This window comes from Pongo abelii, chromosome 11, assembly GCF_028885655.2.
Source record: "Pongo abelii isolate AG06213 chromosome 11, NHGRI_mPonAbe1-v2.0_pri, whole genome shotgun sequence".
Taxonomy (NCBI): domain Eukaryota; kingdom Metazoa; phylum Chordata; class Mammalia; order Primates; family Hominidae; genus Pongo; species Pongo abelii.
In genome coordinates this window covers 115,007,597-115,028,165 of record NC_071996.2, presented here as the reverse complement: position 1 = coordinate 115,028,165, position 20,569 = coordinate 115,007,597, and the positions used below count along the sequence as shown (strand labels likewise).

Sequence of the window (20,569 nt, the reverse complement as noted above, 5' to 3'; positions counted from 1 at the left end):
TTTGCAGCGGCTGGTACCAGTTGTGCCTTTCCATGTTTACCGCTTCCTTCAGGAGCTCTTTTAGGGCAGGCTTGGTGGTGACAAAATCTCTCAGCATTTGCTTGTCTGTAAAGCAATTTATTTCTCCTTCACTTATGAAGCTTAATTTGGCTGGATATGAAATTCTGGGTTGAAAATTCTTTTCTTTAAGAATGTTGAATATTGGCCCCCACTCTCTTCTGGCTTGTAGAGTTTCTGCCGAGAGATCCGCTGTTAATCTGATGGGCTTCCCTTTGAGGGTAACCCGACCTTTCTCTCTGGCTGCCCTTAACATTTTTTCCTTCATTTCAACTTTGGTGAATCTGACAATTATGTGTCTTGGAGTTGCTCTTCTCGAGGAGTATCTTTGGGGCGTTCTCTGTATTTCCTGAATCTGAATGTTGGCCTGCCTTGCTAGATTGGGGAAGTTCTCCTGGATAATATCCTGCAGAGTGTTTTCCAACTTGGTTCCATTCTCCCTGTAACTTTCAGGTGCACCAATCAGACGTAGATTTGGTCTTTTCACATAGTCCCACATTTCTTAGAGGCTTTACTCATTTCTTTTTATTCTTTTTTCTCTAAACTTCCCTTCTTGCTTCATTTCATTCATTTCATCTTCCATTGCTGATACCCTTTCTTCCATTTGATTGCATCGGCTCCTGAGGCTTCTGCATTCTTCATGTAGTTCTCGAGCCTTGGTTTTCAGCTCCATCAGCTCCTTTAAATACTTCTCTGTATTGGTTATTCTAGTTATACATTCTTCTAAATTTTTTTCAAAGTTTTCAACTTCTTTGCCTTTGGTTTGAACATCCTCCCGTAGCTTGGAGTAATTTGATCGTCTGAAGCCTTCTTCTCTCAGCTCGTCAAAGTCATTCTCCGTTCAGCTGTGTTCCGTTGCTGGTGAGGAACTGCGTTCCTTTGGAGGAGGAGAGGTACTCTGCTTTTTAGAGTTTCCAGTTTTTCTGCTCTGTTTTTTCCCCATCTTTGTGGTTTTATCTACTTTTGGTCTTTGATGATGGTGATGTACAGATGGGTTTTTGGTGTGGATGTCCTTTCTGTTTGTTAGTTTTCCTTCTAACAGACAGGACCCTCAGCTGCAGGTCTGTTGGAGTACCCGGCCGGCCGTGTGAGGTGTCAGTCTGCCCCTGCTGGGGGTGCCTCCCAGTTAGGCTGCTTGGGGGTCAGGGGTCAGGGACCCACTTGAGGAGGCAGTCTGCCCGTTCTCTGATCTCCAGCTGCGTGCTGGGAGAACCACTGCTCTCCTCACAGCTGTCAGACAGGGACATTTAAGTCTGCAGAGGTTACTGCTGTCTTTTTGTTTGTCTGTGCCCTGCCCCCAGAGGTGGAGCCTACAGAGGCAGGCAGGCCTCCTTGAACTGTGGTGGGCTCCACCCAGTTCGGGCTTCCTGGCTGCTTTGTTTACCTAAGCAAGCCTGGGCAATGGCGGGCGCCCCTCCGCCATCCTCGCAGCCGCCTTGCAGTTTGATCTCAGACTGCTGTGCTAGTAATCAGCGAGACTCCGTGGGCGTAGGACCCTCTGAGCCAGGTGCGGGGTATAATCTCCTGGTGCACCGTTTCCTAAGCCCGTTGGAAAAGCACAGTATTCGGGTGGGAGTGGCCCGATTTTCCAGGTGCCGTCTGTCACCCCTGGAAAGGGAACTTCCTAACCCCTCGCGCTTCCCGAGTGAGGCAATGCCTCGCCCCTGCTTCGGCTGGGGCACAGTGCACTCACCCACTGACCTGCGCCCACTGTCTGGCACTCCCTAGTGAGATAAACATGGTACCTCAGATGGAAATGCAGAAATCACCCGTCTTCTGCATCGCTCACGCTGGGAGCTGTAGACCAGAGCTGTTCCTTTTCCGCCATCTTGGCTCCTCCCCGCAATATCCTATACCCAGTATATTTTTTACAAAGGTGCAAAAGCAATTAATTAGAGGAAAGGTAGCCTTTAAAGCAAATAGTGCCAGAGCAAATGGACATCTATAGAATAAAAAAATGAACCCTAAGCTACATCTCACATCTTATAAAAACATTAACTTTCAAAACAGGTCATGAGATTAAATGTAAAATGTAAAGCTATAAAATTTTGAGGTAAAAAATGGAGAAATCATTAGGGATTTAGAATTAGGTGAAAAGAATTTAGAGTTTGCATGCAAAGAACAATCTATAAAAAACAAAATGATAAATTCAACTTCATCAAAATTAAAATCATTTGCTCTGTAAAATATCCTAAGATAAGAACTAAAGTATAAGCTACAGATTAGGAGAGGAGATATTGAAATCAGATAGTTGTTACAGGACCAATAGCTTCTTATGCCTGCTGTACAGTAATATACAAATATTCTGAGACAGCAGGGTTTGCAGCAGAGAGACAGTTTAATGATTGCAGGGCAACCTAGTGAGGAGATGGGAGGAAACCCTCAAATTTATCTCTCTGAGAATTCTGGGCTGGGGTTTGTAAGAGCAAGGAGCTAGAAAACTATGACCATTGGTTGGTCAGAGTAAGAAGGATGAAGTCATCAGGATGTGGAAACTCCATTCTTTGGTGAGTCATCTCCTCATAGGGTCCTTCAGACCAGTTGGCATCAGTGGGGTCCTTCAGACCAGCTGGCATCAGTGATTTCTCTGGCATGCAGGACGTGAAAGAACATCTTAAGGCAAAACCTAATGTTTCATAATGTTCAAATAGTTATCTATAGAGCAGTTAAGGGGAACTATAATCTTGTAACAGGGTCTGCATGACTCTGAGACAAAAGCAAATAACTATGAGGAAGCAGGTCAAACAGAAAGCTACATTAATTACTAATGATGAGTGTGCAAGCTTGGTTTCTTTTCTTTTCTTCTTTTCTTTTCTTTTCTTTTTTCTATTTTATTTTGAGATGGAGTTTCACTGTTGTTGCCCAGGCTGGAGTGCAATGGCGCAATCTTGGCTCACTGAAACTGCCACCTCCTGGTTTCAAGCTATTCTCCTTCCTCAGCCTCCTGAGTAGCTGGGATTAGAGGCATGCAACACCATGCCCAGCTAATTTTGTGTTTTTAGTAGAGATGGGGTTTCATCATGTTGGCCAGGCTGGTCTCAAACTCCTGACTTCAGGTAATCCACCAGTTTTGGCCTCCCAAAATCCTGGGATTATAGGCATTAGCCACTGTATCCGGCCACTTGGTTTATTTTCATTTCTCCCCCTCCCATCTTCCCTTATTAGTGTTACAAAGTTTATAGGAATGGTTTCATAGATAGATGGAATATATAAAGAACAAAAAGTAGCACTAAATAGCAAATAAATAAATAAATGAAATCTAATTACAATCGTCAAAAATACGAAGAAACATTTCTCTGAAGAGTATATAAATGAAAAATAAGCATATTAAAAATGTTTGACATTATTAGCCATTTTATGGAAATATAAATTTAAAACACAGTGAGATATTACTACACCTATCAGAATGGCTAAAATAAAAAGAGTAATGAAATCAAATGTGGGAGAAGATGCAGAGAAATGTAATAATGAATACATTGTTGGTGAGACTGTAAAATGGTACAATCACTCTAGAAAATAGTTTGCTACTTCCTCAAAAAAAAAAAAAAACCCTAACTAAAATGTTACTACCATATAACCCAGCAATTAACTCCCGAGAATTTATTACAGAAAAATGAAAATTATATTTATGCAAAATCATATACACAAATGTTTATAGTAGCCCTAATTGTAGTAGCTCCAAACTGGAAACAACCCAAATATCCTTTCATGGGTAAATAGTTAAATTGTAGTAACCCATACTATGAAATACTATGATCAATAAAAAGAAACAAACAATAAACACAACAACCTGGATGAATCTCTGCATATGTACTCTAATTGACAAAAGTGCCAATTATGAAAAATTACATACTGTACGATTCCATTTATATAAATTTTAAAATTACCAAATTACAGCAATGGAGAAGAGATTAGAGGTTGCAGCAATGGAGCTCTAATGGGTAAGTTTAAAGGGAAGGTGGGAGACAAGTCAGTGTGAAGATACAAGTGCAAAATTAAGGATTCTTGCTATGAGGAAATCTGTATTTTGCCTATATCAATGCCAATGTCCAGTTGTGTTACTGTACTATAAACTTTTTAAGATCTTATGAGATAAAACTCAGTGTCTATAACACGGTATCTCTCTGTATCATTACTTACAACTGCACATTAATATACAATTATTTCAGAATAAAATATTTAATTTAAAATATTTATATTATAAATCCAAAAGATAAAATAGCAAATCAAAAGTTATAGAGCTTATAAGCCACATATGCAGAAAAACACAAATAGAAATAAAATAAAATCATTTTAATAATCAATTTATCCAAAACATAAGAGAAAAGAACAAAAGGAGGAAGAGAGCAGAATGGACCAACAGGAAAAAAAAAACTAAGATAAATTATTTCAACTTAATTATTTCAATTATTACATTAAATGTAAATGGTTCAAACACCCTAATTAAAGGGCAGAGATTATCAGATTGGAATAAAGAAAAACAAGGCTCAATAATTGCTGCTTACAAGACATGGACTTGAAATATAAAAGCACAAGTACATTCAAAGTAAAATTATGGAAAAATACTGTGAGAGAGAAATAGATGGAAGAGAGTAGAGAACCAGAAATGTATGAACAACTTATTTCTTATAAATATGCAAATTTCATACAGAAAGTGTATCTTTTCAACAAATGATACTGGAAATATTGAATATCCATATACAAAAACTGAATAGATCCTTACATAGTACCTGTGATTGTTCATTTTATATATCAACCTAATGGGGCATGGGGTGACCAGATATTTTTTTAAATATTATTTCTGGAGATGTCTGTGAGGATGTTTCTAAATGAGGTTAGCATTTGAATTGGTATACTAAATGAAACAGATTGCCCTCACCAGTGTGGGTGGGCATCATCTGGTACACTGAGGGTCCAAATTAAAAAGTTGAAAGAAGGGAGAAGTCACTCTCTCTGCTTGGCTACTTGAGCTAGAACATTGATCTTTCTCCTACTCTTGGAATGGAACTTACATCATTGATGCTTCTGGTTCTTAGGCCTTTGGACTTGGACCAGAATTTACATCATCATTCCTCTCAGATCTCAGGCCTTTAGACTCAGATGGGTACTGCACCACTGGCTTCCATAGGTCTCCAGCTTTCAGGTGGAAAATGGTGAAACTTCTCAGTTTTCATACTTGTGTGAGCCAATTGTGTGTGTGTGTGTGTGTGTGTGATGTGTGTGTGTGTGATGTGTATAAAATCTCTTAATGGTTCTAGTTTTCTGGAGAACTGTGACTAATACAGTACCATATGTGCAAATTAACTCTAAATGAATCATATGGCTAATTGCGAAACCTGTAAAACTTATAAAAGAAAATACCAGAGGAAGCCTTTGTGAACCTGGGTTGGACACACCAAAAACTTTTTAGATATGATGTCAAAAGTATGATTTAAAAAAAAATTGATAAATTATCAAAATGAAAAACTTCTACTTTCAAAAGACAGTATTAAAATAATGGAAAGACATGGCTAAAATTGGGAGAAAATACTTGCAGAATATATAAAAAACTCTCAATACTCATTAAGAAACAATCAATACAATATAAAATGGGGAAAAGATTTGGTGGCACTTGACCAAACGAGATATGTAAAAATAAGCACATTAAAAGATATTCAGCATTTTTAATCATTAGGAAAATGTGAATCAAAACCACAATCAGGAACTACTGCGTTCAAATTAGATAGTTTAAAATTGAACAAAGTGACCACATCAGTGTTGGTGAAGATGTAGAGAAACTAAATTTTGAGTTGTGTTCATTGATGGTAGGAATGTAAAATGGTACAACTACTTTGAAAAACAATTTGACAGTTTCTTAAAAAGTTAACCATATACCTACCATATTGTCCAGCCATTCCTTTCCTGGGTATTTATCTAAAGGACAAGAAAGTGTATGCCCATACAAAGACTTTTACACATATATTCATAGTAATCTACTACTACTATTTTTAACACCCAAAATGGAACAGTCTAAATGTCTGTCAATAGGTGAATGGATTATAAATTTCATATATCCATACAATAGAATATACTCAGTAAAAAAAAGAATAAACTATTGATACATGCAGTAACATAGATGAAACGCAACATAATTATGCAAGTGAAAGAAACCATATAAAAACAGAAAATATACTGTATAAGTTCCTTTATTAAAAATTGTAGAAAATGCAAACTAATGTACAGTGAGTAACAGAAAGCAGACCAATGATTGTCTAAGGAGGATGGTGCAGGAGGCAAGGATTACATAAGGTCATGAGGAATCGTTTGGAGATAATGAATACATTAATTATCTTGATTGTAGATGTGGTTCTTGATGTCAGCACTTATCAAATGGTATACTTTATGAGCAGTATATTGTATGCCATGTATACCTCAATAAAACTGCTGCACACAGACACACATACACACACATTCCTCTCTTAAACTATACTGAAAGAGATTATTCAAGAAGTAGCAAGATTTGTTGATAGATCTAAGTCTGCCTTTAAAAAATTTTTACACAGTTTACCATGGGGCCTTTTTAATAACCCCAGGATATAGGACAAAGAAAATATGAATTGGAATATTTGTTTCACTGTTTCAGAACTAGTCAGGATCACAGGTGTGGGCGATTTGCTCTCTCAAGCATATGTTAGAGAAGTTAACTTTCACAGATTTCACAGATATGGTTGCCTGCTTATATTAAACTACCATATTCAGTGCCATCCCAACCCACCTCACAAATGTTCTTGCCATAAAATTTTACATCTCATAATAAGTAAAATTGGTAACCAATGGAAAGATAAAGTTGATTTTGATATTTTAATCTTCTTTAGAATTATTAATATTTCATGAATACCACATACAGTTGTGTTTCAAATACCTCAAATCACTTTCAGACACACAGAATAACATTTGAAGTATTTATGGCTCTTCTTATCAATATCGAATCTCTCTTCACTAAAATAATGTCATACAGTATAAATAATAATATCCTGAATAAAAGATATTCAGTATAAAGGGAAACAAAGATGATTAGCCTTAAGTGGAAATTTAAAAATTATTTGGCCCTTCTACCATCAACAACAACAAAAAATAGAGATAACATAGAGATAACACTAAAGACTATTGTTACTACTTTAATCTCTACACTTCTGCATAAATAATCACTGTAATTTGCTGAATATTCTTTCAAAACTTCTTCCTTACGTGTGATGACTTGACTAATAGCAAGGTAGACCTAGCCAGAATACAGCAGGGTCCTGTAGAAAACTTATATTTTGGCTGGCGCAGTGCCTCACTACTGTAATCCCAGCACTTTGGGAGGCTGAGGTGAGTGGATCACTTGAGGTCAGGAGTTTAAGACCAGCCTGGCCAACATGGTGAAACCCTGTTTCTATTAAAAATACAAAAATTATCTGGGCGTGGTGGTGTGCACCTGTAATCCCAGCGACTCAGGAGGCTGAGGCAGGAGAATTGCTTAAACCCGGGAGGTGGAGGTTGCAGTGAGGCAAGATCGTGCCACTGCACTTCAATCTGGGTGACAAAGCAAGAATCTGTCTCAAAAAAAAACAAAACAAAACAAAGAAAACAAAAAACTTGTGTTTTATTTCTATTCCCTTCTCCCCTTCTTACCCTCCATAAATTATTCTTTTTGTTTCTTTTCCTCTTTTAATACTTTTTTTGTTTCAGGACAATATTATTTTTTTCTATTTCTTCATGAAGCTCTCAAACTGAGAAGCCAAAATATTTTATGTATTAGTGGAGCAAAGCATTGGCTTGAGAGAAGTGTGGTTTACTCTTTGGCTTGGACAGATAATTTATATCACCTGTCCTCCCAATAGTTTTTATACAGGCAATTCACTTTCATTTAACCTTATGAAAAATGCAAGATTGCTGTATAAACACAGCTACCAGGACTCTGCAATATAGAAGAAGTTGCGGGTAGGATGGGACATGACGATGGGATAGGCCACCAAAGTCATTTGCTATAGATCTCTTTTAAGTGAACTCCTTTAGAAATAGCATTACCTAGGAAGATTTTAAGTTTTGACATAATCCTCTGTTTTATTTCTCCTTGATTTTGGTGTTTCACAGCTGCTGAAGGAATGGTGTGCAACCATCTGTGTTCCAGTGATGGCTGTTGGGGACCTGGGCCAGACCAGTGTCTGTCGTGTCGCCGCTTCAGTAGAGGAAGGATCTGCATAGAGTCTTGTAACCTCTATGATGGGTAAGGCTTCTTCTAGGGTTGCCTTCACCTCATGAGCTTTGAAGGACTGATTAGTTCTGATTTTTGTTTTGTTTTGTTTTGTTTTTGTTTTTGTTTTTTTTGAGACGGAGTCTTGCTCTGTCGCCCTGGCTGGAGTGCAGTGGCCTGATCTCGGCTCACTGCAAGCTCCACCTCCCGGGTTCACGTCATTCTCCTGCCTCGGTCTCACAAGTAGCTGGGACTACAGGAGCCTGCCACCACGCCCGGCTAATTTTTTGTATTTTTTAGTAGAGACGGGGTTTCGCCGTTGTAGCCAGGATGGTCTCGAACTCCTGACCTAGTGATCCGCCTGCCTTGGCCTCCCAAAGTGCTGGGATTACAGGCATGAGCCACCGCATGTGGCCTAGCTCTGATTTTTAAATTATAAGAAAATGGTAAAATGCAGGCCAGGATTTTTAAGGAGAGCTCTTGTTGCATAAAAGAGACAACACATAGACGCATTCTTTTAAGGAGAAATAATTTTATTTGAAATTACAAGTTCAAATACATAGTTTACTATTATATGCATTTTTAAAAACATACTCATACAATTCTTAATAAATTATAGCAATTTACACTTAAGCCAAATGGAGAAATATATTCCAGTTTTCTTTATGAAGGAGATTGTTATAAGTAATCTTCCTCTCCATATATCCCAATAATATTTGTTATTTTCCTCTCATACTTCCCTATAAATTTCATCTGGAGTGCAAGTTTTCTTGTTTTTGTTTGTTTGTTTGTTTGTGTTTTTCTACTCACTTTTATGTCTATTTGTATATAGGAATGGCTTGCTTCTGTCTTTGACAAATGCTTGGCCCAATAGAAAAACTACCACTGTAGTTTCTATTTGAAGTGGTTTTGAAAGTGTTCTGCCAGGTTTTAGATAATCTAAGCAGTATTTTAAATTAAGTATTTTTAATTTTATCTGGTACTTCAATAATAACATTACCGGTAATAGAACTTAGTAAGTACCTGGTTGCATAACATTTCATATATTCATAAAATCACTTTATCATAACATACTATTTGATGCATCATTCTTGTCCTTCATTAATGTGATAATGTATTTTTAGTGCTGCTCCTAAGTCAAATTTTATTATGTTGCTCACTGAAAGTATTTTCTTTTATTTATTTATTTTTATTTTTATTTTTACTTTTATTTTTATTTTGAGATGGAGTCTGGCTCTGTTGCCTGGCTAGAGTGCAGTGGCGTGATCTTGACTCACTGCAAGCTCCACCTTCCAGGTTCATGCCATTCTCCTGCCTCAGCCTCCTGAGTAGCTGGGACTACAGGCGCCCGCCACCAAGCCTGGCTAATTTTTTGTATTTTTGGTAGAAATGGGGTTTCACTGTGTTAGTGAGGATGGTCTCGATATCCTGACCTCGTGATCCACCCGCCTTGACCTCCCAAAGTATTGGGATTACAGGCGTAAGCCACGGCGCCTGGCTTCTTTTTTTTTTTTTTTTAATGTATTTTTTTGAGTCTGAGTTTCGCTCCTGTTGCCTAGGCTGGAGTGCAATGGCCTGATCTCAGCTCACCACAACCTCCACCTCCCAGGTTCAAGCAATTCTCCTGCCTCAGTCTCCAAGTAGCTGGGATTACAGGTGCCCGCCACCATGCCAGGCTAATTTTGTATTTTTAGTAGAGACAGGGTTTCTCCATGTTGGTCAGGCTAGTCTTGAACTCCTGACCTCAGGTGATCTGCCCACCTCGGCCTCCCAAAGTGCTGGGATTACAGGTATGAGCCACTGCACCTGGCCTGAAAGTATTTTCAATAGCTTTGGAAAGTATAGTTTTGAAGTTCTTTCATTTCTTCTTGTGCCTCATGAATTATCCCACTGATATCCAACAAATAACACTGGAATTTTGCATTTTACAAGAGAAAAATAAAAATATATAGATCATAATGATATTGACATGTCTCTTCTTTGCAAGATGTCCAAAACCAATTCCCTCCATAAAATATAAGGGAAAATATTAATATTAGAAGCATAAGTATAAAAAATTTTAAATAAGAATTTAATCATTTTTCAGGAAAATTTTAGCATTTAATTTTGTGAGGTAACTTTGGCTTGTAATTTGAAAATGAGTAGGAAATTATTTGCTGCTTGTCTCATTGAATCATGTTGATGCTTGTTCCCAATATTATGAACATAAAATACCTCAGATCAAAATATGCTTTCTTTTGCGTTCAGCAATTGATAAATGAAGCAAAACACAATAGACTAATAAATTAAAATGGAACACAATAGACTAATTTCATTAACTGAATATTGCATTAAAAGTTTATTGAATATATATGTACAATTCTAAAGAGGAAATTAATTATGGAAATCATTTTGTGTAATAGCAGCATCTTATAGTATTTAATTAAGTATGGGCTAAACTCGCAACACTATATAGGACTCAGGACAATGCTAGAACGTAAGGTATCTGATTTTTCATCTTGATTTTTTGTTTGTTTGTTTTTTTCCCAGAACACCATTGTTTTTATTTAATATTACAGTTTTTAGCTTTTCAGAAATATGAAATTTATAAATGTGGATGTATACATCAGTTTCTGTCTCATTTCTGCAAAACAATGAAAGCTAACCAAAGGAAAAATACAGGTTTCCTGAAGAAACACTGATTACCACACTGTTTTTTATATTTAGCATATTTCATATTTACATCATAAAATCAAATCTATAACTTAGTTTTTAATGTGTTTTGCAGTAATTATGGCACCCCAGGAAACCATAAGCATGGGGCTAGTTTGAAAGATGATCAATGTATGTATCTGGTGCAATTCTTGCCTGCCCAATAATGGATTGCCCACCTTCCATCTTGTGGTATGGGCTAGTTTCTTTCAACATTGGCTGATGGTTATGATAGCCTTTGAGGAAAAACAAGTTTATATGCCAACTTCATTACTTCCTAGTTGAAACATCCAAACTTGGGCAAAAGATCTAATCATTCTCAACTGATTTTCTTATATGAAAGGGAATAATAATGGTGTTAACTTTATAGGACAGTTGTGATTATCAAATAAGAAAATGCATAAGATCTTGTTGGAGTTTCTACTGTAAATATTATCATTATTTTCTTTTTCATCTATTTATCTGAATTGATTAAATGGTTAAATAGAATGGCCATTTTTAAAACTACTGAAAGTAATCAAATATAAATATGACATTTACCAAAATCCAGGGAGCCTATTTGTTATATATATATTAAATATATATTAAATATATATATAATTATATATATAAATAAATATTACATATATTAAATATATATATATGTGTGTGTGTTAAAAAATGTGGCTCCAGAAGAGAAGAAATCCTAAAAAGAGGACTTTTTGAAGGGAAAAATGAAAATCAGTCAATTACTGGCTGATTAGCATTCAAATCCATGTCATATAAATCACTGTATTTCAACAACTCTTAATTACAATGCTCAAGCAATAAAAATGAAAAAGATAGGTAACTGCAGTGGAACTTTAGAACTTCCCATATCTGTCAACATGCTTAAACTCTTGTGAAAGTTTAAGAACAACACAGAAACATCAAAGAGGGAACCAGTCTAAGCTCTGTTTGTACATTTTATAATTGCAACTTCTCAATGAAATCTTTTTTTTCCTTTTACAGAGGATATTTTTTAAAATGAGGCTTAAGGAAGTTGAAGTATTTAAGGCCTAGAAATATTAGTGTCAGTCCTGGGGTTTAAATTTGGAAAAACTAGATCCCAGAGTATTCACTCTTGATCACAGGACTTGCTAAGGTAACACATACAACAAAACTGTGAGAAATGTTTCATAGCAAAACCAAGTGAAACAAAGCTCCGTATGCAAAGCTCATACTTAATAGACTATGAATTGTTAAATCTGATTCAAGTGAAAGGGTAACTCTGGCGAAGTCACAATAGAATCACTAGAGGACAGGAAAGAAAAAGAGAAATTATGGAGAAAGTCACAATAAAGGGCAGAAGAAGTAATAGAGATTGCCAGGAGGATCTTTTCTGAGAGCAGGAAAATCAGAAGCCTGTCAAATGGAAGTCTATGGAAGAAAAGGGCAACAGGCCATCTCCATGATTGTTTTATGACATACATTTTATTCCTCAAGTCTGCGTGTGGGGAAGTGGGTTTTGGAGAAGAAGAATAAGAAAAACGTGACCTTTGTTCTAGTAATACGAAAACTATGACCTTTATTTAGTACCATAAACTTTTAATCACCCAGGAAACTATTATCCAAAACCAGTGGATAATCTCAAGTCATGCTATAATTGTCATAATTTTGTTATGCAAACAATGCTTTTGATTATCTTTATAATTTTACTACCCTCCCATACCAACTCATTTTGACTTTTATATTCTGAAGGTTTCCTTTGTTGAGTACTTTGTATGGTTTATGTCAGTGAAGCATGCAAAAGATTACCTGTCTGTATGTAATTGTGATTTTAAAATTAAGAAAATTTATAAAAGATTTGATCCATAACAAACTACTATCTCACTTTATAAAATGCATAATCCATGTAACTAAATATATGTGCATTACATACATAATTAAGCCATCTATTTATGCTATTCATTTGGAAAACCAAACTTAATTATTTTGCCTTGGAATGGATGTAGTCTTAAACTAACCAACAGAAAACATAGCTCATCGTTGTACTTCTTTCATTTATTAAGGCTTTAAAGTATTCAAATGAGAAAAAAGTGAATGCTTCACTTTGGGTAAAAATATATTTTAATGTATCACCTAATGAATCAAAAATTGTCATATCTGTAATGCTATTGGTGTGGAGTAGTAACACAGGACACAAAAGCACAAAATAATAAAGTAGCTAAACATAGTCAAATTTTATTAATGATTTGTAAATGGCATTTTAAATTGTCTGTACTCAGTACTTTATCCTCCTGTATTTTAGTGGGATGAGGTGGTTTAAACATATTATAGATGACTGATATGTAATTACTGGTATAAAAAATTTTGCAGTAGACATTGATTGTAAAATTCATAAGTTGATAACATGTAATATACAAATGGCCACAAAAATGTAAGGATATAGGAAGGGATGACCGCCATCCCAGGAGATTTCAATTAGAAAGTTTTAGGATGTTACTATTAAACTGTTTCTTTTATTGTATACCATATAGAATTACTTCAAAAAGAATTTAGACTGCAAAAAGATGTTGTGATATTAGATCAATAATATAAGAAAATGAAATCTACCATAAAAAGATATTTTCTCTAATTCTCCAAGGCAGATATTTTAAAAGGAGAAGAGGAATCAAAGTAGTTTTTGAAGTTTCACCAAAAATAAATTGAAGAGTCTTGGGATTTGAAGGACAAGGATTGGGAACATTCATGTAACTTAGCAACAAGAAAAATACAATAGTTCTTTCAGAGTTTAGAAATAAAAGCTTCTCCAAGAGTAAAATTGTATATAAAGACAAAACAGGCACAGCCTTATTTAAAAAGGTAAAAATGGTTTTACTGTGTCATCAGAAGAGTTATACTTTGTAGCTTTTTTTTTTTTGAGACTGCTGGAATATGTCTTGCAGGAGAGAGGTTTCCAGAATGAGTCTAACGTTGAACTCAATGGAGGGCAGGGAGAGCCATCTGGCTGCAGTTTATCTTTTCTCTTAATGGAAAACTTAATGTTTCTGATGCTCCTGGCACATAGAGAAACAAACTTTAGAATTTACTCTGCCAATAGGACTTTTAGCAGATGTTACTTCATTTGTTAAGTTGACAGCTTGTTTGCTTACACCTCCTCATGTGGCTGTTGTTTTCACAGTGAATTTCGGGAGTTTGAGAATGGCTCCATCTGTGTGGAGTGTGACCCCCAGTGTGAGAAGATGGAAGATGGCCTCCTCACATGCCATGGACCGGTAAGCCTGAAGACATCTGTGGTGTGTTGGCTTATTTAGTATCATGTATGAATGTTTGTTATTATTTTATCATTTATTATTATTTTATCATTTATTCATCCATTCGATAGCTACTTATAGGATGCCATGGGAAAACATGTTTATCTGCCTACAAGAGGCTTAAAGTTTAGTAGCAGAGATAAAATAGTTACAAAGTCAATGTCATACATATTTAAAAACTGATATATACTTATGTTTACCAAACACTGTTACATCTGAAGCATGCTATCACTTTCTCCCTTTAAAATATAAAAAAATTTAACCAATAATGATTAGAAAGTTACTCCAAAAGTCAGCACGTCAGTAGGATATGAAACTGTGACTCAACTATAGAAGTTCTGACTCCAAATTTCTCATACATCTCAGTTCACTTTTGTCCCCCAGGAAACAATGTCTTCAGTGCAATAGGGATAAAATGCTTTCAGGGACTATGACAGCTATAAGTAAAATGAGATAATATAATCCTTCTTAAAAATGACAGAAATCTAGGGTAATCTTGAAAGGGATAGATTGGAAATAAAAGAAGGCCTTTGCACTTATGTCCTTGTCTGTCCACACTTGGTCTTCTATATTTTATTTAATTTTTCATAATTTTATTCACTCTGCTTTACTTTCATTACTTTTATGCAGTCCTATCCAGAAGGGTATAGGAGGAAATATGAGAAGAAAGACAAGCCTGGGAAATCAGACCGTTTCAGGAGACCAAAACTTAGGCTAGAGAGGCAGCAAAAGAAGAGAAAAAATAGTAAGGAAACTGATTTTGAAATACATTCCTATAAAAGTGAAAAAGCTGTTAAATTTAGGTTAATAAAATTTGTGCTGCTATAACAAATAACTTCCATATTGCAGTAGCTTACATAAATAAGTTTAAGTTCTTTTTTTTCATATAAAGTACATAGTTGTTTTTTGCTTGTTTTCTTTTTTTTTTTTTGAGACGGAGTCTCACTCTATCGCCCAGACTGTAGTGCAGTGGCGTGGTCTCAGCTCACTACAACCTCTGCTTCCTGGGCACAAATGAGTCTCATGCCTCAGCCTCCTGAGTAGCTGGGTTTACAGACACGTGCCACCATGCCTGGCTAATTTTTATATTTTTTGTAGTGATGGGGTTTCACCATGTTGCCCAGGTTGGTCTTGAACTGCTGGCCTCAAGTGATCTGCCCACCTAGGCCTCCCAAAGTGCTGGGATTAAAGATGTGAGCCACCACACCCGTCCATCTTGTAAAGTACACTGGAAATCTGGGAAATGTTCTAAGGCAGCTCCCCTCCCTGTTATGGTCTACCATTCGGGGATGCTTTAAATTTATGGCACTTCCACTTCTACATGGGGTCTGTGAGTCATGGCAGCAGAGAGAGAAGGCTGGAGACTTAAGCACTAGTTATCTCATAATCACCTCTAGTTATATTTCATTGTCCAAATTAAGCCATATCTTATCTCTGGTGGGAGGAGAATTATAATCTTCTCATGTGACTGGAATAGAAGATAACTGGTCACTGGTGAATAATAAATTTATCTTTTACAGTAGCTACCAGAGAAAAACATCAATGACGACTCAAAAAAAAAGTCATGCTTCTATAAGGATTCAACCTATCCTTTAGTTGTCTGTCTAGATTATTGACTCCAGAGGTAGCTTAGAATTAGGGATAAGGAAGAATATTGCCTTGACCTTCATTTTCTATTATTGCATTGATCAATTCATTTATTGTGCCTCGGTTCTTAAAGCCTTTGGGAATATAATGAAAAAAGAGTAAACATTAGACACAGGTATATTTCTTTAAGTCTCTTTATTATGGAAATGAGATAGGGAATCAGTATGTTTCTTTTTCTGAGATTTGCCAGGACATTTTTAGTTATGTCAGCCTGGGACATTAGGTTTTCTATCATGATAATACAATCAAATACAGTCACGCACTCCATAACGACATTTCAGTTAGTGATGGACATAACGCAATGGCGTTCCCGTAAAATTATAATATCATGCCTTTACTGTACCCTTTCTACATTTAGATATGTTTAGATACACACATGCTTATTATTGTATTACTATCGCCTACAATATTCAGTACAGTAACATGCTGTGCAGTTTGTAGTCCAGGAGCAAAAGGCTATACCATATGGCCTAGGTATGAAGTAGGCTACACCATACAGGTTTGCGTAGGTACCCTATGTGATATCTGCGCAATGATGAAATCACCTAATGATGCATTGCTCAGAATATATTCCGGTCATTAAGTGTCACATGACTATAGTTAAAAGATGCCTAAAAAACAAAGAACAAAAAGTTATTTATCTCATTACAGTATACTTAAAGACTAAATATGAACTTGATTTTACTTTTATAACTTTATATCTTTTGACTTCACCTGGACATGATTTTACATTGTAAGAAAAATACGTTTACATTACTTAGAAGAATAATTCCTAATTCTTAATTCAGACTCTGCCTAATTTACTCATTGTAAGTTTTATTCTGTGTGCTGCAAGAAGACATCAGCATGTCTCTTGTCTTGTACAATAAGTCATGGTACTGAGCATACTTGCACAGTAAATGATTCTGTGTAATAGACAATATTACGTGCCTAAGTACCCATAAGCAGGTGTTAAAATTGGAAAGATGTGAAGTATTCTTTTTTGGGAAGAAATAAGAAGTTACCATTAGCAAACTCCTCAAGTGGAATCAGGATTAGGCTTTATAGGCTTTTTTTTTTTTTTTCAAGCTCTGAGACTCACATCAAAATAGTGAAATAGACAAGTGCTTGATTGAGCCCCACTCAGGATTTCCTGAAAGCTCTTCCTGATTACTTTTTCTTCTTTACACTTCTATTCTTCATTCACATGCCTCCATTTTTAAATTGTAAAATATCATATTTCTCGATTTTCTGATGCCTTAAGTAACCAATTTGTAATATCTGGCTGCTCTTGGATGAACATTTGTGTAGGACAAGCTCTCCCCACCTGCAGCCCATTGGCCACATGCAGCCCAGGACAGCTTTGAGTGTGACCCACCACAAATTCATAAACTTTCTTAAAACACTATGAGTTTTTTTGCAATTTTTTTTTTTTTTTGGCTCATCAGCTGTCATTAGTGTTGGTGTATTTTATGTGTGGCCCAAGACAATTCTTCTTCCAATGTGGCCCAGGGAAGCCAAAACATTGGACACTCCTGGTTTAGGATATAAGGTACTCCCGTTATCTTTACAATCCCTACCTAATATCCAGTTCTTTATAACTTAGTGTTAACTCCTGACTGCCAAATTCTCATTGTTTATAACTACAAGTGTGATAGAATTGTCTCTCTGTATACTTACTATATCTTATTTATTTAAGTTGTTTTCAACGTGAACTGTAATGATTGTTGAACCCTACGAACATAGCCAGATTTTAGGGAGAAATGGGTCAGGGGAAGAAGTTCCAAAGGGGAGTGGTCAAAGAGGAGAGGTATTTTAAGACAATATGGTGTCCAAAAAGGAGATGCAAAAGTACATTTCAGGTAGCTGTTGTCCACAACAGCTGAATGTATGAAAGCATCGGGGATGTCTTTTAAGAAAGATAGCATTTACCAAAGTGTTCTAAATTTTCTTTGCTCTGACGATATACTCATTTCTAGTATGTTTTCTATCCATTATACCAGATCCAAATCAGTTTGTATTCTATAAAATTCATATATGTTTTAGTTTTAACATCTTAATATTGTCATGACTTTTAGATATATTTTCATATCGTTATCACTTATTAACATTCTATATATTAGAAAGTTAATGTATATTATAAACATAAATATATAGAGTGAGTTTGTTCTATTTGCATTTATTATACTCATATTTATATTATCTTCATCCTTGGATAAGTTTCTTCATGGAGCCTTTGTTTGTATGTATTTGCTTTATTATTATGGACTATTTTGCTCATCAAAATGTGCATTTATATGGCTTTCAGTATTGTTCTGTGATTTACTAAAATCCCTATAAATAGACATAATATGACTTTTAGTGTTTTCACAGTGGATATGAAATAAACAAAAATCTAGGAATTATTTTTATTCACCTAAACTGCCTAATTCCTGATAATGTTATCATAACAAATTTTAAAATTCATTTTATAAATAAAGTCATTGTACAACCAAAGGAAAGTTTACATCCTACTCTTATATGAAATTCAGTTTTAGTTAATTTCTATTATATCCCTTTTCTCATTAACTATTTAGTAAAAGTATTCACATATTCCCAGTGATGGTGATGAAATACCTCTAGGGAAAATGTGTTTTACTAAAAATTGCTGCACTATAATATTGCCAGAAATAAATCACAAGAAGAAAATACTGACATCCTTTTGAGAAAGTCATTGGACAATTTTGCTGATCGAATTAAGTCACATTAGAGTCATGACATGGAAATCAGTTGGCCCAGGAACTGCTTATGTCAACAAGGAAAATATTTCAAGAACAAATATATTATTATAGTGTTTTCACACATACAGGGTATCAAAACTGAACTTGACGGATCTTCTTTGCACTGTTTGTACTACAAAAATTACATCCACATTTGTACTGCTGGAAATGTTCTCCAATTCTCTTAGAGGAAGATTTGCCACCTACTGAAGTCTCAGTAACTAAACCACATGAATACATTCCAGAGGAAATGACACCATTTTTCTTTCTTCTTTTTTTTTTTCTTTTTCACATTTCAGGGTCCTGACAACTGTACAAAGTGCTCTCATTTTAAAGATGGCCCAAACTGTGTGGAAAAATGTCCAGATGGCTTACAGGGGGCAAACAGTTTCATTTTCAAGTATGCTGATCCGGATCGGGAGTGCCACCCATGCCATCCAAACTGCACCCAAGGGTAAGCATCCTTGCTGGCCAAGGGCTCACCTGGTATGTGTTATCCACATGTATCTTTATCCCTGGTATCTCTGAAATGTATACCATTCTCATAGAACTCTACTAATCCTTATATTTAAAATGCTGATTTTAAGAGAAATACTAAGAGAATGATTTAAGGAATCAACTCTGTACACCCTTAAATATTTCTGCTTAGCTTTTACCTATAACCATTCTATTAACACTTTCATGAAGCTAGCTAGTGTCAGGTATACTTTGGATGCAGTTTAGAAATTCTTCCGAATTATATTGGAGATTCAAGATCTCAGAAAAGATAGGACAGTAATCATGCTTTTGAGGTTTGTGTTTATCAAATCTTTAACAGAAGTTTTCTATTTCTGTTTCTTTGTTGTCACAATAAGCTTAAGGTGAGGATATTTGTCTTTGATAAATACTACCTTAAATTACCCCTTCAAAAAATATGAACAAAGGTAACAATGGCAGGGAAAAAGGGAACCTAGTGATACGTATATTTAAAAAATAACAAGTACATTTTGTGATAGTAACCTTGTTACAAGTAATCCTTTAGCCTTGAATTTCTTTGACTGATATAGGGCAATCTGAAGCTTGGTAAATTTTTTTTTCTGTTTTTCAAAAGAATACATTGTGCAATGAATAATAATTAGATTACCTTTGATATTGATAACAGTTGAATAACAAAGACACATTACAGAAAGAAGAAAAGCACTGAACTGTAAAAGAAATAATGTCATTCATCTAACAAATTCCAACAACTATTTCTTAAGAGACAACAAATCTATTTTAGTAAGGATTTTTCCTTTTCATTCCTCCGGAAGGTGAATAATTTATAATTGAAAGCAGTGTTACATTTGCCATCCTCCTACTGCCCATAAAGCCTTTTCTCCATTGTGAATGCCTATAGGCATGTGCACATACACATATAAACACACACACACAGACACATACAGACACACACACACACACACATTTGTAGTTGAGAATCAGCTTGGGTACTTTATATCTGGCAGGAAAGTGTGAGATTCCATAAAGAGATTTTCTGCCAGATTAAGCGATAGCTGTTAGGGGATACTGAAGAAGTTAAGCAAGCGACATCATTTCCTGCCAAGAAAACATCAATTTGCAGATGTTGCTACAATTTCCTGCAGGTCAAGACATAAGCTTAACTCACTCTGTGAAGTGGCAGATCCTCAAAAGGTAAAGTAATATTCTGCCATTCATATTCAAATTCGCCTTGAAAGTGGTAATTGCCAATTCATTGGTTCACATATAAGCACGTATACATTTAGGGTACTGAAATAGTCACATAGACACTTTGCTTCAAGGAAACTAGAGGTAATAAACTGCTCCCCTTGTGAGTTTTTGGCACACTTGAGTTAAGAGTATTTCACAAAAAAAACAACTGGTTCTGCCGGAGCAGAAGAAAGAGTCAGCAACAGAAAGAGAAAACTTTGCCTGCTAAAATCATCCACAAG

The 20,569-nt window shown here is 35.6% G+C and overlaps 1 protein-coding gene across 6 annotated transcripts in view; it reads left to right on the top strand.

The window, feature by feature from the left end:
- The window catches only part of ERBB4 (erb-b2 receptor tyrosine kinase 4), a 1,162,809-nt gene that overhangs the window by 857,384 nt on the left and 284,856 nt on the right, over positions 1–20,569 (top strand). For all 6 annotated transcript variants that reach the window (XM_054549798.1, XM_024243752.3, XM_024243750.3 and 3 more), the window contains exons 13-15: positions 8,173–8,305; positions 14,106–14,199; positions 18,923–19,077. In XM_054549798.1, the coding sequence (XP_054405773.1) occupies positions 8,173–8,305; positions 14,106–14,199; positions 18,923–19,077 (382 nt within the window). The remainder of the gene's footprint in view (positions 1–8,172; positions 8,306–14,105; positions 14,200–18,922; positions 19,078–20,569) is intronic.